The sequence below is a fragment of the Cricetulus griseus genome, chromosome X (genome assembly GCF_003668045.3).
Source record: "Cricetulus griseus strain 17A/GY chromosome X, alternate assembly CriGri-PICRH-1.0, whole genome shotgun sequence".
NCBI classification, from domain to species: domain Eukaryota; kingdom Metazoa; phylum Chordata; class Mammalia; order Rodentia; family Cricetidae; genus Cricetulus; species Cricetulus griseus.
The window spans coordinates 64,773,495-64,796,701 of record NC_048604.1 but is presented as its reverse complement, the minus strand read 5'-3'; the positions used below and the strand labels follow the sequence as shown (position 1 = coordinate 64,796,701).

At 39.3% G+C, this 23,207-nt stretch overlaps 1 protein-coding gene across 1 annotated transcript in view; it reads right to left on the bottom strand.

Moving 5' to 3' along the window:
- Positions 1-4,909: 4,909 nt before the first annotated feature.
- The window catches only part of Magt1 (magnesium transporter 1), a 39,388-nt gene continuing 21,090 nt past the window's right edge, over positions 4,910-23,207 (bottom strand). The window contains exons 3-10 of the mRNA XM_027432918.2: positions 21,975-22,092; positions 19,988-20,128; positions 19,192-19,332; positions 16,138-16,227; positions 15,490-15,553; positions 13,859-13,933; positions 7,346-7,436; positions 4,910-5,551 (exon numbers count right to left, since the gene is read on the bottom strand). Of these exons, the coding sequence (XP_027288719.1) occupies positions 5,536-5,551; positions 7,346-7,436; positions 13,859-13,933; positions 15,490-15,553; positions 16,138-16,227; positions 19,192-19,332; positions 19,988-20,128; positions 21,975-22,092 (736 nt within the window). The 3' untranslated portion in view covers positions 4,910-5,535. The remainder of the gene's footprint in view (positions 5,552-7,345; positions 7,437-13,858; positions 13,934-15,489; positions 15,554-16,137; positions 16,228-19,191; positions 19,333-19,987; positions 20,129-21,974; positions 22,093-23,207) is intronic.

Genomic DNA, 23,207 nt, shown 5'->3' with positions numbered 1-23,207 from the left:
TAAACCAGTCTGGCCTCAAACTCTCAGGATCCATCTGTCTCTGCCTCCTGAGCCCTGGGATTAAAGGAATGTTATTACTATGCATGGCTTCATTGTTTTAAATTGTATTCTACTTTCAGTTGGTGATAAACATCGGTAGGTTTTGTTTTGTTTTGTCTTTGAGATAGACTCATGTAGCCCAAGCTAGGCTCAAACAGTGCAGCAGAGGCTAAACTTGAATTCCTGATTCTCCTGCTTCTCTCTGGTTTATAGTGCTGGGATTACAGGAGTTGTGTCACTATGCTAATTTACACTGGTATTTTAACCCTTTAATTTCACGAAGGAAATGAAAGGTTTAAGTGACACTTCTACACAAAGTTCAAAAACATCTCTAGGTTATTAATACTCTGGCTTCCCTTCCTGGCAAAAGTCTATCTCCTCACCTACATTCTACTTTCACACACTAAAGAGTGTCAATCAAAACTTCCCCCTTTAGGGCACCTGCATGATTCAGGCTCTCTAGGGAAAGGCCTTTTTCATTAGGATTTCTTCCAGAAATCTGGATGTCAGGAAGCAATCAAGGTGGACTATGGTCTCCAGAGAGCAATTTGCATCTACAAGTGAAATATAATCCATAGGGTATATTCAGCAAAATGGGAAACCTGTAAGCATTTCCTTGGCATAACCTTCAGTAAATTGCTTCATTTTTCTAGGGCAGGTTTTTTTCAGCAGAGCAATGAAGGTACTAAATTTAAGCATATCTAATGTCTTTTTGGCCTTCAATACTATCAGCATACTGTGTTCCCCTTGCTCAGAATGGGCAGGGCCCATATCATCAGATCTAATTGTAGATTTACAGGTTCCAGGCACTGTCTTTCCAAAAATTAGTTCACTGATTTTTTTTGAGGCAAGGTTTACTGTAGTCTGGGTGGTTTTCAACTCACAATGTTGCTGAAGATGACCTTGCATTAAGTTCCTTCAGAGCACTTTCCTGTTCTGTTCTATAATGTAAACTATTAAAGATATATGTATTCAAATTCAAAATAAATGTAATTCAGGCTTTAGGGTTCCTTTTTTTAGATTTTTGAGACAGGGTTTCTCTGTGTAGCTTTGGAGGTTGTCCTGGAACTCCCTCTGTAGACCAGGCTGGCCTCCAACTAACAGAGATCCTCCTGCCCCTGCCTCCTGAGTGCTGGGATTAAAGGCCTTTGCCACCAGCATCTGGGTGTTTTTTTGGAGGTGGGGGTGGGGGAGGGGTGGGTAATATTTTTGAGACAGGGTCTCTTGTAGCCCAGGCTTATCTTGAACTCTGTTCCTAATGAGTCTACCTAGTAAATGCTGGTATTACAGGTGTGTGCCATCAAATCTGGCTTAATATATATTAAGCAATCTGTACTTACTATCTTCAACAGCATCTTTATGTCTTTAAAAATGGTATTACAGAACACCTTGTATTTCAACTGATTTAATTCAACACCAAACTTGGAGATTACTATTATATCCAATGATGAAAACCACTGCACTCCAGTGATAGCCCCACACTCACTGAATGTATGGGCAGCACAAATTGGAGTCACTGTGCTATGAACAAAAGAGAAAACAAAGCAGGGAGGAGTTATGGGATAGACTGGAGGGTGAATATGGGTAAAATACATTGCATGCATACATAAAATTCTCAAAATTAATACAAATTTTTTTCTTTTCTTTTTTTTGAGACCAGGTTTCTTTGTATATCAGCTCTGGCTGTCCTGGAACTCTGTAGACCAGGCTGGCCTTGAGTTTCTGCCTGCCTCTGCCTCCAGAGAGCTGGGATTAAAGGCATGTGTCACCACTGCCCAGCAATACATATATTTTTTGAGAGTAAGCCAGTATGGTGGCAGGAGGATCAGCAGGTCAAGGTCAGCCTGGGCTACACAGTGAATCTGAGGCCAGCCTGGACTGTAAGAGACTTTGTCTAAACTACAAAAAACAAATCAAAAACAAAAACAAAAAAACCTCAACCCTAGATCCCAAAAATTCTATTTAAATACAAACATATGCACCTTTGAGGTAACATAATCCAACACAATCCCCCTCCAGAATGAAATAGATTCAGAAAGATTTGACTAACTTGCCTATGATCATATGTTCACAAAACATGCACGAACCCCTGGATCTCTTTACTTGTCAGTGTGCCTCCTCCAAATTTCCAAACATTCAATCACCTAATCCCACCTCAAGACAATAGTTTTTATGAGACAATTCCCTTTTGATATTTCAAATTGACTCCTCTTTAGAGAGGTGCTGTGATTTGAATGGGAAATGCCTTCATGGGCTCATTTATTTGGTCTCTAGCTAGTAGTAGTGTTTGTGAGGTTGTGGAACCTTTAAAAAGGTCTCGTAGTCTTGCTAGAGCACATTATTGGGGCAGGCTCTGAAGTTCTATAACCTGGCTCTACTTCCTGTTCTTCTGCTTCCTGTCTGCCGTGGGGTTTCATGCTCCAGTTGCCATGTTATCTCAACAATATGTTCCCTTGGAACTGGAAGCCAAATGAACCCTTCCTCTCTTAAGATGCTCTGGTCAGGGTATTCTACAACAGTAACAGAAAAGAAATGAATACAACAGGGAACCAAACACCTGAATTTAGATTGCAAAAGTTTATTGATAGGAAGCAGTAAGCCAGACGTTTGGTTATCTTTGCCATAATAATGTATCATTTTTGAACAGTATATTAAAAATACATAATGAATTATATTTAAACCAGTACTACAAAAGTAAATTAAGAATCTACTTAAGGCACTTCAGATAAAAGCTAAATTTAAAATTTCCATAAAAGTAACACTATTTTAAGTGGAGAAAATCTGCTTTCACAGATTTTAGCCAGAGCGTGTCTTTCTTCGTCCTGAAGAATGCTGCTCTTAAAGAGAGAAAACAGACAGAACACTGACTGTGGGAGACAACCTGAAGCTACAGAGGTTACACAGCACGAGTACTGCCCAGTTCAATCTTACAAGTTTTCTAAAACTCACAGCCTAACTTCATTTGGCAGAGACAAATACAAGAATAGCAGGCAAGACATTCAGAATCACTCAATGTATAAGAAACAGTCAACAATGACAACAAACAAACCCTCAGAAAACATTTCTTCTGGGCCGATTATGTCTTCTTTCCACAAACCTCTATTATATAAGACAGAGGAGGGATAATTACATGATCAATAGTAGGAAGCAGTCACAGTATCTTTTTTTTTTTTTTGTCTTTGAGATATGGTCTCATGTAGCTCAGGCTGGCCTTAAACTCACTATGTACTCAAAAATGAGCTTGAATTTCTGAGCTTTCTGTCTGTCTCCCAAGTGCGATAGGATTACATGCACGCACCACATCTGGCTTATGTAATGTAGTGGATCGAACCCAGGGCTTCCTGTATGATAGGCAAGTATTGCAGCACTTGAACCACATACCCATCTCTATCTTTTAAATGTAATATTTCTAATATTTTTACACTGTTTCACAGTTAAAATGCTCATTTTTTGTGGTAGTGGGGACTGAACACAGGGCCTCACACATGCTAGCCAAGTGCTCTACCACTAAGCTACATTCCAATTCCACACTTTAATAACAGTGGCATTTCAGATTATTCTTCAGAACTTAGGTGGAAGCCAAAGTTAGACATAATATAATCATGACTTAAATATTCCTCATGGAAATATAGCTAGCCTATATGGTTATTTCTGCTATCAGAGAAAAAGGCAAAATTCAAACAAAATCCCTTCACAATTTTATTATAGACATTTTTGAAATGAGGTGTTGATATGATGCTAGATTGTGTCTTAAATTCTTGAACTTCAGGGATCTTATTTCAGCCACCAGGATAGCTAAGAGCTGAGAGACATGCACACCACCATTCTTTGTATATCTAATTTATGGGGAAAATAAAAGCTAAATTGATAGCAGAAAGCACACCAGGGTCAATGGCAATACATGCCTGTAATCCCAGCACTTAGGAAGCTGAGACATGAGAGTCAATGTGATGTGGAGGTGACTCAGGTCTCTATATAGGAGTTCAAGACCAGTCAGTGCTATGTCACAAAAAGGCAAAAGTAAACTAAAGAACCAGGTTTCAAGAAACATTTCTTTTAGAAAACAAACACACACACACACAAAAAGCCCGGCGTTGGTGGCTTTAATCCCATCACTCGGGAGGCAGAGGCAGATGGATCTCTCTGAGTTTGAGGCTAGCCTGGTCTCCAGAGCGAGTGCCAGGATAGGCTCCAAGGCTACACAGAGAAACCCTGTCTTGAAACCCACCCAAAAAAACCCCAAACAAACACACAAATAAAAACAAAAGCCAGATTAGGCTTCAAGAAATACTTATTTAAAAAAAATAGCTCAGGTTTCAAGGAACATTCTTTAAAAACAAACAAAAATAATTCACAGACCAGGTTTCAAGAAACATTTCTTTTTTTGTGGCACTGAGGATTGAACCCAGAGTGTCACTCATGCTAGGCAAGCACTCTACCACTGAGCCACAACCTCATCTTGAAAACATTTACATTTGATCTTTCTTTTTTTTGAGACAGGGTCTCACTATGTAGCCCAGGCTGGCCACAGACTTACAAAGATCAGCCTGTGTCTGCAACAAGCCTGGAAAAATGTTTCATTTCTATCCATAGGCAACAAATCAGTATTTCATGATTTTCTTTTCTCATTCTAAGAGAGTCCTTTCCATGAATACAACTCAGCTTATTTTTCTGTTAGGTAAAAGTGAGATCAACAACAATGTCTAACTAACTTACACAAACATCTGAGACCATTTATAAGTTATACTGAGTTTTAGCAACAGATTATTATTATTAGAGAAGGGCCACTTTAAATAAAACTAGAAACAGAATGAATCAGAAATCTTTCCATGTACAAGGTAGTTAGAGCACACTCATGCAGAAATCATAGTCTTGTTGTTAGAGGTACTTTTTAATGTGTAAAAGAGGCATATGTAGCTCTGATTTCAGTAGGAAAGGTACAGAAGAAGACAGATGTATCTTCCAAAGGCTACATGGTCCATTTTCAGAAGTTCACATAGTGCATATCATACCTTGGCCCCAAAGGAAAGATGTAAATCACATACATCTGCACAAAGGAAAACTAATGATGGCTTCCAGATGCAGTTGTTTGTAATAGGCAGAGGTGGAAATTCCTGCTCAGAACCTTCCATCCCCAACCTTGGATAAGATAAAATTAGATGACCAAAAGTTAACTAAAGTAGTTTTGAGTTTTGCTCTAAGTAAAATGAAGTAGTAGTTTTAAATTTTTATAAAGTACTTAATTCTACAAAAATCAAATGTTTCATAAGTTCATAGGGAAGGGAAGGTTAAGAGGAGAATAATCCCAACACTTCATGATCTTACAATTGCTTGTTAAGGCACTACACATCTTTGGTTAAATGATTAACTATTTAAATCACTTGACAAAAAAGGAGGTAATATAAAATACATGAGTTGCATTCTTCTTCAAACACCACATATTTATTATTTTTCATTTCCATTATTACCACACAGTCTGTGTCTCTGAAATCCTCTTTAACTCATCAGAAAGCTGAAAAAAATATATAACAAAATATATTAGTCTCTGATAGAAAAATAAGTTTTACTTCTTTTTTTAAAAAAAAGATTTTATTTGTTTATTTGTATACAACATTCTGCTTCCATGTATATCTGCACATCAGAAGAGGGCACCAGATCTTATGATGGATGGTTGTGAGCCACCATGTGGTTGCTGGGAATTGAACTCAGGACCTCTGGAAGAGCAGTCGGTGCTCTTAACCACTGAGCCATCTCTCCAGCCCCAAGTTTTACTTCTTATAAATACATAGTATGGTATGCTGATTTTAATATATGTACCATGACCTGAGTATCAATAACAAAAAGAGAAACACTGAAAGACCCAGGAGTCTTTTTTTTGTGACAGTGTCTCATATAGTCCAAATTGGCCTCAAACTCATGTAGCCAAAGATAATCCAGATCTGAGCGTGCCTCTACTACTGAGTGCTGGGATTATAAGTCTGTAATACTATAACCGGCTCAGTATTTATGGGGTATACAGTAGGATGATGTTATATTAAAACAGAAATTATGGAAGTTGGAATAAAGGCACAACACTTAAGAGTACTTGGGGCTTTTACAGAGGACTCAGGTTCAATTCCCAGCACCTATATGGCAACTCACAACTGCTGGTAACTCCAGTTCCAGGGGCCCTAAAACCCTTCTTCTGACTTCTGTGGGCATCAAGCATGCATGTGCTACATACACACATACATATACATGCAGGTAAAACACTCATATAGACAGAAACAAATCTTTAAAAAATAAAAATTATGCTGGGCAGTGGTGGCACACGCCTTTGATACCAGCACTTGGGGGCAGAGGCAGGCAGATCTCTGTGCATTCAAGGCCAGCCTGGTCTACAAAATGAGTTCCAGGACAGCCAGGGCTACATAGAAAAACCCTGTCTTGAACTGCCCCCCCCGCCCCAAAAAACCCACAAACAAAACTCTTTGTAACACCACAAAAGAAATCATCAGACAGCTGGATATGGTGGTACACACCTTTAATTCCAGCACTGAGAGGCAAAGGCAGGCAGATCTCTACGGTTTGGAGGATGATCTATATAGTGAGACTCTGTCTCAAAAAGGAGAGATGGGGAGAGGGAGAAAGAGAAGGATAGAGAGGGAGAGAGAGAGCACCACACAAACACAGACCAGGCGAGGTACATGCCTCTAATATCAGCACTTAGGATGCAAAAACACTGCTACTAAGTTCATAGGCAGTATGGTCTATATAGTGAATTACAAGCTAGTGAGGGGTACATAGTTAAGACCCTATCTCAAAAAAACCCCACCAAAACACAAAACACTCCCTCAAATAAAATGACCCCCTCCAAAAGGCTGAGTATGGTAGTGTACACCTGTAATTCCTGAACGTGGGTGATAAAGACAAGAGGATCAGGAGTTTAAAGCTACCCTGGGGTAGGTGAAATCCTGTTGCAAAAACAAAACAAAACAGAAAAAGAAGTAAAAGCCAGTAGACTTTTCAAAATGAAAGAATAAAAAGCTAAGCAATAAAATATTATAGGCTGGACAGCAGTGACATGCCTTTAATCCCAGTTCTTGGGAGGGAGAGGAAGGAGGATCTCTGTGAGTTTGAGGCCAGCCTGATCTACAGAGTAAGTTCCAGGACAGCCAGGGCTGTTACACAGAGAAACCCTGTCTCAAAAAAACCAAAAACCAAAACCAAAACAAACAAAACCCAAAACCAAACAAAAAAAGAAAAATAAGATATTATAAAGCAAAACTAACTAATCATTTTAAGTATAGGTAAAATAAGAATATACCTGTATGGATAGCCATGGTATTTTGATCGAAAGATAGAGAGCATCCAACTGAAGAATAACACAACAAGTCCAATTCCAGCCACACACATCACTGTGAGAAAAAAAAAGAGTAAAATCATCAGGTTGTACCTAACAAATCACCAGGACACTATAGGCTGTATACTTTTAAAGAGGGACATTTCCTAAGAAACAGCTTTCCAATAGATTTAAGTCCCATTTTTAGAAACAGGGTTCATCATTTTAATATGGATTCCGAAGACAAGAGTTAGGAGGAAGATGGGTACCCTGGAAGAAAGTAAGGCACATCATAGTGCATGGGTATGGGCTTCTCTGAGAGTCACTCTCATTTCCTCCCTGGCACCCACCCCACCCTGCCCCCAGACAAGGTCTCACTATGTAGCTCTGGCTGTCCTAGAACTGGCTCTGTAGACCAGGCTGGTCTCAAACTCACAGAGATCCACCTGCCTCTGCCTCTGGAGTGCTGGGATTAAAAGTGTGCACCACCACACCTGGCTCTGACCTCCATTTTTTAATCTTGGAGAATTTGCATTTCTTGTAAGCTTACTCCACTATATTGCAATAGAGTATATATAAATATATACTTGTGCAATTGAGTTGGATGAAACAAGACATTTCTTTAAATATATCACACTCGATAGGCATGATGGTACATGTGTATAATCCCAGGATTCATGAGCAGAGGCAGAGGCAGCAGAGTTGCAGCAAATATAAGGCTAGGTCAGTCTATAAAGCAAGTTCCAAGCTAACCAGGACTGCACAGCAAGGCCCTGTCTTGAGAAATAAAAAAGGGTAATTAATTAAATAAAATCATCACAATCTTCAATAATTTAATGTTAAAATATTATCTTATGTCTATAATCCCAGCACTTGGGAAGAGGAGGTAGGGATATCAGGTGTTCAAGGCCATCTTAGACTACGTAGTGTGAGATCAGCTTGGCCCATATAAAACCATCTCCAAAAGACAAAAAAGACTAAGCACAGAGTTGGAGAGATGGCTCAACAGTTAAGACTATGGACTGTTCTTGGAGAGGACACAAGTTCACTTCTTTTTTTATTTTTTTTAAAGATTTTATTTATTTATTATGTATACAACATTCTGCTTCCTTGTATATCTGCACACCAGAAGAGGGGACCAGATCTCATAACAGATGGTTGTGAGCCACCATGTGGTAGCTGGGAACTGAACTCAGGACCTCTGGAAGAGCAGCCAGTGCTCTTAACCTCTGAGCCATCTCTCCAGCCCCACACAAGTTCACTTCTAAATACTCCTATCAGGAAGCTCACAATCATCTGTAATTCCCCCAATTCCAGAAGGGATCCAAAACCTCTAGCCTCCAAGGGTACCTATACTCACATACACAGACCCATACACAGAAGTATAATTAAGCATTTATAAAAATAAATCTTAAATAAAAAAGTCCATGTGTGATAGAGCACATGTGTAATTCAACACTCAGGAGGTAAAGTATAGAGCCAAAAGTTCAAGGCCACCCTGATCTACACGAGGAGTTCAGATGCAAGTATGCTCTTTCTACACAGCAAATTCCAAATTAGTCACAGCTATATTGTGAGGCTATCTTAACAAAAAAAAAAAGAAAAAGGAAAAAAGATGCTGGGTGGTGGTGGTACATCTAGAATTAAAGGAAAATGAATATACAACATACTATGAAATGGGTGCTAAGGGGAAAGTTCATAGCACCAAGTGCCTACATAAGGAAATTGGACAGAGCTCATACTAGCAAATTAACAGCACATCTGAAAGTTCTAGAATAAAAAGAAGCAAGCATACCCAAGAGAGGTAGACTACAATAAATAATTAAGCTGAGGGATGAAATCCATAAAATAGAAACAAAGAGAACAAAACAAAGAATCAATGAAACAAAGAGCTGGCTCTTTGAGTAAATCAACAAGATAGAAAAACTCTTATTCAAACTAATGAAAAAAACAGAGAATATGCAAATTTAAAAAAAATCAGAAATGAAAAGGGTGACATAACAGAAACAGAGGAAATCCAGAGAATTGTAAGGATATACTTTTCAAAAGCCCGTGCTCCAACCCCACTCACTCACCCCCCAAAAAAGAAAAAAAGCTGGGGTGGTACATGCCTTTAATCCCAATACTCAGGAAGCAGAGGCAGGTGGGTGTCTGTGAGTTCCAGGACAGATTGGTCTACAGAGTGAGTTCAAGGACAGGAAGGGCAACACAGTGAAACCTGGTCTTGAAAAAAACAAAACAAAAACCTGTATTCCACCAAATTGGAAAAATCTAAAAGAAATGGATAATTTTCTCAATTGGTACCACTTACGAAATTAAATCAAGGCCAGATAAACAATTTAAACAGATCTATAACCCCTAAGAAAATAGAAGCAGTCATTACAAGTCTCCCAATCAAAAAAAAAAAAAAAAAAAAAAAAAGCCCAGGGCCAGATGGTTTTGGGCAGAATTCTTCCAGACTTTCAAGAAGAGCTAATACCAATACTTCTCAAATTATTGCACAAAACAGAAACAGAAGGATCATTGCCCAATTCATTTTATGAGGCCACAGTCACAGACCAATATCCCTCATGAATATTGATGCAAAAATACTCAATAAAATACTGGCAAACCGAATCCAAGACACATCAAAATGATTATACACCATGATCAAGTAAGCTACATTCCAGAGATGCAGGGATGGTTCAATATACAAAAATCTGTCAATATAATCCACCATATAAACAAATTGAAAGAAAAAAGACCCACATGATCATTGCATTAGTTGCTTAAAACTCCTTTTACAAAATCCAACACACCTTCATGATAAAAGTTTTGGAGAGAACATACCTAAATGTAATAAAAGCAATTTACAGCAAGCCTATAGCTGATATGGGATGTCCTTCTGTATGCTGTGAATATATGTTGCTTTTATTGGTTGATAAATAAAGCTGATTTGGCCCATGGCCAAGTGGAATATAGCTAGGCGGGAAATTCAAATAAAGATAGAGAAAGAAAGAAGGTGGAGTCAGAGAAATGCCATGTAGCCACTGAAGAAGTGAGATGTGAGGTAACAAGCCACGAGCCTCATGGTAAAACCCATAATAGAAATTTCTATAATAGAAATGGGTTAATTTAATAGTGAGAGCTAGTCAGTGATATGCCTCCCTCCACCAACTGCCAAACAAATATAATTAAAGCCTTAAAGAAGTTATTTGGGACTGGCAGGTGGGATGAAAAACCTTCAGCTACATAGAGCCAACATCAAATTAAATAGAAGCTCAAAGAAATTGCACAAAAATCAAGAACAAGACAAAATTGTCCACTCTCTCCATATCTATTCAACATAGTACTTGAAGTTCTAGCTAGAGCGATAAGACAACTGAAGACCAAAGGGATACAAGTTGGAAAGGAAAAAGTATTGCTATTCAAAGATAATATGATAGTATATAAGTGACCCCAATAATTCTTCCAGGGAACTCCTACAGCTCCGAAATACCTTCATTTAAGTGGCTGGATACAAGATTAACTACAAAAAACAGTAGCCCTCCTATATACAAATGAACCGAGAAAGAAATCAGAGGAACAACACCCTTCACAATAGCCGCAAATAATATAAAATATAGGGCATTGGTGGCACATGCCTTTAATCCCAGCACTCGGGAGGCAGAGGCAGTCGGATCTCTGTGAGTTCGAGGCCAGCCTGGTCTCCAGAGCGAGTGCCAGGATAGGCTCCAAAGCTACACAGAGAAACCCTGTCTCAAAAAAACAAAACAACAACAACAAAAAAATCCCAAAAAACAAAAAAGGGGGGAATTTGTTAAAAAAAGAAAAAAACCCAAAAAATATAAAATATAAAATGTCTTGGGGGTAACTCTAACTGAACAAGCGAAAAACTTGTACAATAAATAATTCAATTCTTAGCCAGGTGGTGGTGGTGGTACATGCCTTTAATCCCAGCACTTAGGAGGCAAAGGCAGGTAGAAATCTCTGTGAACTAAAGTCCAGCTTGGTCTACAAAAAGAAAATGGGGAATAGCCTTGAACACATTGGCACAGGAAAAGACATTCTGAACAGAACACCAATAGTACAGACAATAAAATCAACAATAATAAATGGGACCTCATGAAACTGAAAAGCTTCTCTAAGGCAAAGGACACAGTCAATAGGACAAAATGGCAGCCTGCAGAATGGGAAAAGATTTTCACCAACACCCAGAGAGCCAATATTCAAAATATATAAAGAACTCAAGAAACCAGACATCAACAAACCAAATCATCCAATTTTAAAATGGGGTACAGATCTAAATAGAGAATTGCCAATAGAGGAAAGAAAATGTCTGTAATACTCAACGTAATACTCAACATCCTTACCTGTAAGGGAAATGCAAATCAAAACTACTTTGAGATTCTATCTTACACCTGTCAGAATGGCTAAGATCAAACACAAGAGAGAGCTCTGGCTGTGGAGAATGCACAGAAAGAGGAACTCTCCTCTACTGGTGGTGGAAGTGCACTATGGAAATCAATATGGCGGCTCCTCAGAAAACTGGGAATTGATCTACCTCAAGACCCAGCTATACCACTCTTGGGCATATACCCAACAGATACTCCATCCTACCACAAGGACAACTGCTCAATTACGTTTATAGTGGCTTTATTTATAATGGCCATAGTACAGGAAGCCTAAATTGGCAGCAATCCTCTTGTCTCAGCCTGTTGTACTGGGATCATAGTCTATGCCACCACACTCAACAATATGGGAATGTTCTAAAGCATAAAGAGTAGATGGTGCTTGTTACTGATTTCCTTAGCCCTCTGTCTCAAGTTTTGAAACTATAGATGTGTGCTGCCATAGCCCACCTAATTTTTTTGTTTATTTTGTTTCAAGGAAAGGCCTTCAACATAGCCTGTCTGACCTGGAACTTGCTATGTATGTTTACTAGTCTGGCCTCAAACTTGCATTAATCTTACTTCTGCCTCCCAAGTGTTTAATTTTTAAAATGAGTAAAAGATTCAAACACACATTTACACAAACACACACACACACACACCATTTGCACTGTTAGTGACCTTGCCTTTGTAAAACAATCACATCACCTTAGAGCTCTATCCCAGGACTGCCCACAGTTTTTTTCTGTTGTTGTTTTGTTTTGGGGTATTGGGGATTGAATCTAAAGCCCAGTACACACTAGGAAAGTACTCTACCAGAGTTACATGCCCAGTCCTTTTTTTACTTGCTTATTTTGAGACAGACTCTTAGTAAGTTGTAGTCTGGCTTCCATCTCATTTTATAAACCAGTTAGGCCTTGAACTTGTGATCCTCTACCTAACCCTCCTGAATGTATGGAATTAAGGGGCAGTACCATTAGGTCTGGTTCCCACATATATAGTTTTTAAAATGTTTTTTACAGATGGAGCTGGAGAAGTGGTTCAGTTGGTAAAGTACTTGTCTAGCATATACCAAACCCTGGGTTCAGTCCCCAGCAAAACAATCAGACACAATGATACAATCTGTAATCCTAATACTGGCAAGGTGGAAACAGGAGGATCAGAAATTCAAAGTCAGCCAGTCTGAAACAGATTTAGGCTATATGAGACCCTGTCTCAGAAAACCAAGATGTGGGGCTGGAGAGATGGCTCAGAGGTTAAGAGCACTGGCTGTTCTTTTAGAGGTCCTGAGTTCAATTCCCAGTAACCACATGGTGGCTCACAACCATCTGTAATGAGATATGGTGCCCTCTCTTGGCATATATGGAGGCATAATGTTGTATACAAAATAAGTACATAAATCTTTAAAAAAAGAAAAAAAAAACAAGATGTGCCGGGTGGTGGTGTTGCACCCCTTTAATCCCAGCACCGGGGGGGGGCGGGGGGGGGGCGGCGGCAGAGGTAGGCGGATCTCTGTGAGTTCGAGACCAACCTGGTCTACAAGAGATAGTTCCAGGACAGCCTCCAAAGCCACAGAGAAACCCTGTGTCTCCAAAAACCAAAACCAAAACCAAAACCAAAACCAAAACCAAACAAACTAACAAAAAAACCCCAAGATGTTCTTGTAGTTTTTTTCAAGATAGGGTTTCTTTGTGTACCCCTGGATGTCCTGGAACTTGCTCTGTAGACCAGGCTGGCCTTAAACTCAAAGAGATCCATCTGCCTCTGGCTCCCAGGTGCTGGGATTAAAGGCATGCACCACCACTCCCTGGCTATAAGATGTACTTATGAGTGGATCAAAGAGATGATGAACATGGGGGAGGCTGAGGCAGGAGGACTGTAAGTTCAAGGTCAGCTTGGTCACATAGCAGAGCTTATGTGAAAATAAACAAAAAAACTAACCAACAAAAAAGTGGAAAGAAATAGATTATATTAAAATTATTAGTTGTTTTTGGTAGAATAATATGAAAACTCTTCTTAGAAGTTTCACAGTTTCTTGTTCATATTTTCTATAAAGGGAAAATCAATTAGAGAGGGTTCATTTTTCTTCATTAAAGGTAGAATTGGAACACTGTGGCATGAGACTTACTCCTTCGCTTCCCAATATCCATGCCAGAGGTAGCAGCTTCACATAAAAGCACCATACCTAAGGTAACCCCACCATCTTAGAAAAGCTGTTTAAGGAAAAATTCATGAAGCCACAACAGATACACCACTTTCCTGTTCCCAGTTTCTCATGAAGAAAATTAAGATGAATACATAAACCTTCAAGTCTTAATTTTACAACAGTAACCAAAACAAATACTCTTACATTATACAATATTTTTTACTATAAAGACTTAGTTGAAAAGTAAGGTTGAGCCAGGCGGTGGTGGCACACACCTTTAATCCCAGCACTCGGGAGGCAGAGGCAGTCGGATCTCTGTGAGTTTGAGGCCAGCCGGGTCTCCAGAGCGAGTTTCAGGATAGGCTCCAAAGCTACACAGAGAAACCCTGTCTCAAAAAAACCAAAAAAAATTTATGTACATGATGCACGTTGTATGCTACTGTATGTGGGTATAATTAAGTGGTAAGAGAGAAACAGGTATTCTAATGAGGCACTATAATTGACTACATTCATCTCTTCATTACCATCTTGTGCTCTCTCTTAAATAGCCTCTTGTTAGGAATGACTGTCCATTTTCCATTTAAAAAAATTTTTTGTTGTTGTTTTGAGACATTGTTTCTCTGAAGCTTTGAGGACTGTCCCGGAACTCACTCTGTAGACAAGGCTGGTCTTGAACTCACAGAGATCCGATTGCCTTGGCCTCTGAATGCTGGGATTAAAGGCGTGCGCCACCACCACCCAGCCTTTTTTCCTGTTTTTAATGAACTAATTAGTGTGTATGTGTATGCCTGTTCGCACTTGTGTCACAGCAGATGTGTGGAGGTTAGAAGACAATGGCAGAAATTGCTTCTTTCCACTATGTTGGCCCTGCAGATCTAACTCGGGTTGTCAAGGTAGACAGTAGGTAGGTACCTCTTTACCTGCCTGAGCCCATTGCTGTTTTTGCTGTTGTTCTTGTTGTTTTTTTTTTTTCTGTTTGTTTAAGTTACTCAGCCAAGACTCTTCTCCAGCATTTTTCCTTTTTCTTACTGTGCTCTTTGTATCTGTGTTTTCTCTGAAGGATACCAGGAATTGAACTCAAGGTCTTGTGCATGCTAGGTAAGTGCTATATAACCAAGATGTATCTCAGGCCCCAATTATGCTTTTAGCCTATTAAAATGTTTCATTTTATTTGTTTCTTTATTTGTTCATTTATTTTCTCCAAAATGGGGTTTCTCTGTGTAAAAGCTCTGCTTGCCCTTGAACTTGCTCTGTAGACCAGGCTGGCCTCAAACTCACAGAGATAAGCTTGCTTCTGCCTCATGAGTGCTGGTATTAAAGGTGTGTGACAGCATTCCAGGCTTAATGTTTCATTTTACATATCACCTAAACTTCACCTTTCTTCTAAATCCATACATCAATGAGGTAATCAATGTGGCTTTGTCAAACTTAAGATTTGCCTCTCATTACTCTATACCTTATTGGGTTAAGAAGGAAGACACAAGCAATAGAATTTCCAAAGGGTATTATGCCTGCATTAGGATACCAGCTCCAACCAAATGCTGTATAGAGAAAACAAGATTGTAAAATAGGCAAATTAAAATGCAGCAATAAAAACTTATAATAAAGGATACTGAACAGTAGAACAATGTGCGTTTCAGCTACAAACTGAGCTTGACTGCTTCCATGGATATAGTTCTGGGAGGGGAAGAGAAAATGGAATCTTTAAATTACACATTGAACTGTAGTGTCCTAACCCTAAAATATGGTATGTTAAACCTTATGAAATTATCAATTCATTTGGGATATGTAAGTATATACCATACTTTGTTTAGCTACTAAAAGCTATTTCTCCATTATTTACTTCTTTCTTTGTATTTATACTATGCATTTAATAACAAAAATGTATGAGAAAAATGATATTTAAGAGTATAAAACTATGAGGTAAAACATCATAGTCATGACGATAGGAATTACATTTTTCCAGTCAACCACCATATCTGATAGTGCCTAGAAATAACAGATGCTCAAATACTTATTAATTCTTATATTTAGTTTGAGACTGACTTCCTTTCTTAGCCATCCTAGGCAAAAGAACTCAACAAACGGAATGAAGAACACTTTGGAGGACCATATGCTCTAACTGTAAATGAAGCTCCTTCACAGAGATTAAAGAGTCAAAAGTGTATCTAGTTCTGTACGTGCTGGCACTGGCCTCACAAGGTAATCATAATCACATTAACTTTGGTATACAATGCAAAGAAATTCCCAATTTCTCTTACCACATGTCCTGTATGGGGATTCTTATGAGCATATGGTGGTCCTCTTATATGGTTCCACATTTGACCAGATGTCATAGCAAGTACAAAACACTAGGAAACAAAAGAATGGAATACTCAGGGTCCAGTTAGCCCATCTTGATTAGATAAGTAGATGCATAAAAATGCTTATCCGCCGGTGTTGGTGGCGCCTTTAGTCCTAGCACTCGGGAGGCAGAGGCAGGTGGACCTCTGTGAGTTTGAGATCAGCCTGGTCAACAAGAGCTAGTTCCAGGACAGGCTCCAAAACCACAGAGAAACCCTGTCTCGGAAAACCAAAAAAAAAAAAAAAAAAAAAAAAAGCTTATCCATTCAGGAAACACAAGACTTTTTCTTCAAAAAAATGATTTCTTTATTAAGGTTTGTATTTTAATCACAAGGATCACAATTCAACATCATTTCTGAAGGGATTTTAAATTATAAACAGAGAAATTTCAAAATTCAATATTGAAAATATATTCAAAAATATTTTCAAAACAACTGTAACTGGGACTGGAGAGGTGGCTCAGTGATTAAGGGCACATACTGCTCTTCCAGAGGATCTGAGTTTGGGTCCCAAGACCCATGATGGGTGGCTCCTAACTTCCTGTCACTCCAGCTTCTAGGGAATCAAATGCCCCTGTCTGACCTTTATGCATACCTTCACTTATTCACATAAGCCCCCAGCATATATACCTAAGCTAAAAATAAAATGCAGCATAAAAAAGAACTACAAACAGAGTCAGTTGTTTGAAACTTTGTAAATCCTAATAAGATAATGAGGGAGATAAACAGGAAATAAATATGTACAAAATCTTAGGACCAGAGAGAGATGGCTTGGCATATAAAGGTGTTTGCCACAAAAGCCTGACAACGTGTTTGATCTCCAGGACCCACATGGCGGAGGATGATAAATGAACATGAGGACTTTTGAATTTGTACTAAGTGCATTTTGCATGATGATACGGCCATGGCAAGCCTATGGGGGTCTGGGAGTGGAATGTAGTAGTTTTGAAAGAGAATGGACCCTGTGGTGGTTTGAATGAAAGTGGCCCCAATAGGCTCATAGGGAGTGGCACTATTTGAAAGGATTAGGATGTGTGGCATTATTGCAATAGGTGTGTGGCCTTGTTGGAGGAAGTGTGTCACTTGGGGTAGGCTTTGGGGTTTCAGAAGCCTAAGGCAGGCCTTGTGGCTCTCTCCTCCTTCACCCTGATGATTTAGATGTTGAATTCTCAGCTCCTCCAGCACCAAGTCTGCCTGTATGCCACTATGCTTCCCGCCATGTTGATAACGGACTGAACCTCTGGACTGTAAGCAAGCTCCAAGTAAATGCTTTCCTTTTTTAAGAGTTGCTGTGGTCATGGTGTCTCTCACAGCAATAGAACACTGACTAAAACAGACTCATAAGCTATTATGTTTGAATGCTTGGTATCCAGTTGGTACAACTGTTTGGGAAGGATTAGGAGATGTGGCCATTTTAGAGGAGGTGTGTCACTGGGGATGAGCTTTGAGATTTCAAAAGATTTGTGCCATTCCCAGTGTCCTCTCTGCCTCCTGATTGTGGATGGAGATGTGGGCTCTCAACTGCTCCTTCACTTCACCATTATGAACTCTAGCCCTCTGAAGCTAAGCCAAATGAAATGCCGTCTTTTATAAATGCCTTGCTCAGGTGCTTTATCATAGCAATAGAAAAGCAACCAAAACAATGGCCTAAATTCAATTCCCAGAATCCAAATAAAAAAAGCTGAGGGCATGTGGCTGGAGTGATGACTCAGCAGTTAAGAGCATTTGCTTCTCTTGTACAGAAGTGGCATTTGGTTACCGGAACCTCCATCAGGCGATTCCCATAACTCCAGGGGATCCAGTGCCCTTTTCTGGCCTCCAGCCAACCTAGCTCAAATCAGTAAGACACCTTCTGAAAACAACAATAACAAACCCCAAGGCAGATGGATCCTGGGGAACAATACCTGAGGTTCACCTCTGGCCTCCTCACACGTGAACACATACATCTACATAAATAAGCACCAACATTCACATTCACCAAAACAAAAATGGGGCTGAGGAGACAGCTCAGTGGGTAAGAGTATTTGCTGTGAAAACAAGAGGACCTGCGTCTAAATCCCCAGCACTGAAAGCCTGGCATCCTTGAGTTGAGGAACAGAGACAAGCAGATCCCAAGAGCTTTGGCTAGCTAGCCTAGCCCAAATGGAGAGTTTCAGGTTCAATGTGGTGCAAGATCCTGTCTAAAAAAATAAAGTGCAGTCAGTTATGGCAGTACACGCTTTTAATCCCAGCACTTGGGATGCAGAGGCAGGTGGATCTCTGTGAGTTCAAGACCAGCATGGTCTACAGGGTGAGTTCCAGGACAGCCAGGACATGGGGGAAGAGGGGAATGGATGAAAACAATCAAAAGGTAGAGAACAACAGAGAATGACTCTGGGCATCCTCCTCTGGCCTATGCATGTGCAGTTGTATGCATGTACACATACACATGTGTCTGTGTGTGTACATACACACGCACCCCCCAAAGTATTTTTTCACATAGATAAAAGCTAACAGAACCCAAGAAAATAAATTCTGAGCTGGACGGTGGTGGCACATGCCTTTAATCCCAGCACTCAGGAGGCAGAGGCAGGCGGATCTCTGTGAGTTCAAGACCAGCCTGGTCTACAAGAGCTAGTTCCAGGACAGCTTCCAAAGCCACAGAGAAACCCTGACACGAAAAACCAAAAAAGAAAGAAAGAAAGAAAGAAAGAAAGAAAGAAAGAAAGAAAGAAAGAAAATAAATTCTGTGTGGAGTAGTATATGCTTGTAATCTCAGCACTAGGGATATGGAGACAGGAGGATCTCTGGGGATCACTGGTGAAACTCCAGGTTCAGAGAGAGACCCCCCCCCATCTCAAAAAATAAGTTGAAGAAGTGACTAAGGAGGACACCCAATGTCAATCTGTGGCCTACACACAAAAAAGAAAAAGATAAAGGTAAAGAAAATAGAACCTTCTTTTTCAATCAATTTTTCTTCTTCAGTTCACTTACCAAAGCTGCAAATGCCCATCCAGTTTTATTAAAGAGGAATTCCATATTGCTTCTTCGAAGATACACAAGTCCACCGACAACAGCCAGAAGCAATCCCAACATTAAGGGTCCAGCATAATTTGGAGGTCTAATTACTCTAATCTAATGGAAGAAGAGAGAAAAACATTGTAAAATATAAAATTTATTTTCTAATTAATAATAATGAAATGAAAGCAGACAAAATGTATTTTCAGGAAAAATATTTTTTTCTACCACTTTACTCCAATCAAACAGTCTAAACTATATCCTAGAAACAATATGTAATAGGCATAGTATTATTTCAGTTAATTAAAACACAATACCGCCATGTGTTGGTGGCACACGCCTTTAATCGCAGCACTCCGGAGGCAGAGGCAGGAGGCAGGTGGATCTCTGTGAGTTTGAGATCAGTCTGGTCTACAGAGTGAATGCCAGGACAGGCTCCAAAGTTACACAGAAACCCTGTCTCAAAAAACCATAAAAACAACAAACAAACAAACAAACAAACAAAAACCCCAACACAATACCTTTTAGATTTAGAAATGTTTGCCAAGTACACACTTAAGGTCAGGAAAATGGTTTCTAGTCTGAACTCAACAGTCTAAGACAATGTATTTTATAATTTTACTCTTTATCAAGATGATCCTGTTAAATCCTACTTATGAAAGAACCACCAAATTATTCCATCTTAGTGACATGAAGAAAAGACCAGCTATGATCCCCAGTTTAGATTCAAAGAGAGTGAAAACATAACTTTTTGTAAAGTAGGGAAACTTACATTGACATCAGTTCTGTCTGCGATCCACCGGGCAATCTGTTCAGCTGAAAACCCTCGCACCTGCAACTCATATGTATCAGCCCTTTTGGGTTTTCCTTTTGGAGGAAAGTTGATGAAAGTTGGAGCTGAATTCATGTTGAGCTGAATAAAGAATAGCCCATGAAAACAAAAGTTACTAAGAAAATATTTTTTTAAGATTTCTTTATTTATTATGTATACAGTGTTCTGCCTGCAGAACAGAAGGGGGCACCAGATCTCATTTTAGATGGTTGTGAGCTACCATTTGTTTGCTGGGAATTGAACTCAAGACCTCTGAAAGAACAGCTAGTGCTCTTAACGGTTAAGCCATCTCTCCAGCCCCAGAAAATGGTAAATAATAATTTTAAAATTTAGACCTTTCTTTTGACATAGGGTTTTGTTGTGTCATCTGGGCTGACCTTGAACTTGCAGTAATTCTCTTGTCTCTGCTTCTTGAGTGCTAGGATTAAAAGCATGGACAACCATGCCTGGGAGAAATTTAGGCTTTCACATACATGAAGATCATGATTATATAGTTGAAATTTGTCTAAGGAGAGTTGTGGAGCAGGCTTTCAAACACAAGGCTACCTGTGACTGTAACAACTGTACTTTATTATCCAAATAGAAATTTCTAGATAACACACGATTTTTCTCAACTTGAATAGGAAATTTCCCATAGCAGTTATTTCAGGTTGTTCAGCGATTCTATTAAAAGACTTTACATTCATAACACCTAAAATTATTTTTATATAGCTGTAACAAACTCATGAAACTAAAATGGGAAGAGTTCAGGTTAAAGGGCTGTTTGAGCAATACACTGAGTTCAAGACAAGCTTGGACAACTTAGTGAGACTCTGTCTTGAAATAAAACACCAGACATGGGGTCATACTCCTGTGACCCCAGCACTGGGGAGGCAGAGGCAGGTAGATCTTTGTGAGCTGGAGGTCAGTCTGCTCTATAGAGTGACTTCCAGGACAGCCACCTCTCAACTGCTATGAATATAGGCACAAGTTACTGTCTCTGGCTTGTTCTTTATATATTTACAATAAAAATATGTATAAGTGGAATTCCCTGAAAAACAAGTTCTCAAAGGACAAGAACACCCTTCTGCCAAATAAGGTAATTACCTGGAAGACAAGGCTGCAGTCTGGATCAGAGATGATCTTGGGAGATTCAGACTGATCCCAAGCTACGTTGACTTAGGATTGACCATCTTGATGAACCAGAACTGAGACAATGATCAGATGACACCTTGACCTGGCTGTTTAATTGTACATATTTCTTACCCCCTGCCTCAATTCTTCTGTTTAAACTAGTAGAGGGTGTCACTAATCATCTGTTCTTCCCACATTGAACAAATTTCTCTTGCTTTACATTTGTGTGTTCGAGTGTGTATGCATATAAGTTGTCAGTTAGGGTGATGAATATCTATAGTCCCAACACTTGGGAGATGGAGGAGGAAGGACTGGAAGATTGTATCCAGCCTTCACTACATAGACCATGCCATCCAACAACAAACTTAAATTGGATGTTACTTGCTTACTACACATTTTATTTAGTAGGTTGGCACTTTTTTGATTAATCAATTAATCACTTTTTGTGATCAATCAATTTTTTGCTTTTAGTTCACTAACTACTCTAGCTTTTACATTAAAGTAGTTTTATTCAATGTCTTAACAATCATTTCTGGATTTATTTATTTTATGTGTATGAGTGTTTTGCTTACATAAATAAATGTGCACTACATGCATGCCTGATGCCTGTAGAGGCTAGAAGAAGGTATCAGATCCCCTGGAACTGGAATTATGGATCATTTTCAACTACAATGTGGGTGCCCAAATCCTCTGCAAGAAGAACAAGTGCTCTTAACCAAGTAGCCATCCCTCTATCCCCACTAGTTAACTTCTTGTAATCACTAAAATAGTATTTTGCTTTATTCTGCATAAAAGAAGAAACCAAACATCTCACCATTTGAAATACATCAGAACCTTCATCAAAATCCACCATGGCAAAAAATATCCTGTTGGTAAATGCACTGGAGTATCGCCAAGAATTTGCCAGAATCTGGAATTCTTCATCGGCTTGCCTGAATGCCATCAGATTGGTGGGGAGAAAAACAAACAAACAAACAAAAAATATATGAAACAATTTAAAAACCAAACCAGCTTATCAGCAGTAAAACAAAACCTAATTAATTAACAGTAATTTTTTGTTGTTTTTTTCAAGAGGGTTTCACTGTGTAGCCTGGCTGTCTTGTAACTTGCTCTGTAGATCAGGCTGGCTTTGAACTCAGAGATCCACCTGCCTCCTTTAATCCTCAGTCGTGGGATCAACGGAGTGTGCCACCACTGCCTAACATCATGGCAAGTTTTAGTAAAAGAAATAATATTAAAAACTGTTGGTAAATTGGGTGGTGGTGGTGGTGGCAGCACTTGCCTTTAATCCCAGCACTCAGAAGGCAGAGATAGGCTGATCTCTGTGAGTTCAAGGCCTGTCTGATCTACAGACTGAGTTCCAGGACAGCCAGGTCTGTTACACAGAGAAATCCTGTCTCAAAAAAAAAGCTACTGGCAAGTAAGTCATGTATAGTTGATAAGGTTAGAACACACTAAGAGTTAGAGATCTCACCAGAAATCAGTAATTACATGACTCCATTTCACAATTCATACCTTTAAACGGTTTATTTTTGAATACCAAAACAAATTTTTTTCTTTTTTTAAAAGACTGACTTATTTATTTAATGTGCACTGGTGTTTGATCCGATGGAACTGGAATTACAGTCAGTTGTGAGCTGCCATGTAGGTGCTGAGAATTGAACCCGGGTCCTGTGAAAGAGCAGCAAGTACTCTGAACTACTAAGCCATAAGCCATCTCTCCAGCCCCAAAAACAATTTAATTTTTTTTCAATATGGGGTTGCACTTTGTAGCCCTGGCTATTTTAGTCACTCTGTAGACCAGGCTGGTCTTGAACTCACAGAGATCTGCCTGCCTTTGCCTCCTGAGTGCTGGGATTAGATGCTCATGTCACCACAGTTAGGCTCGAAAACATTTTTGGCAATCACTGAAAAAACAAATCCAGCTAATCCTCTCTAAACTGTGGGGGCTTCATCCTTTTAGTGCTCCCTCCAGATAGGGTTTATTTGTATAGTCCTGGCTGTCCTGGAACTAAAGTATTTATTTATATGAGTGTGTCTGTGTGTG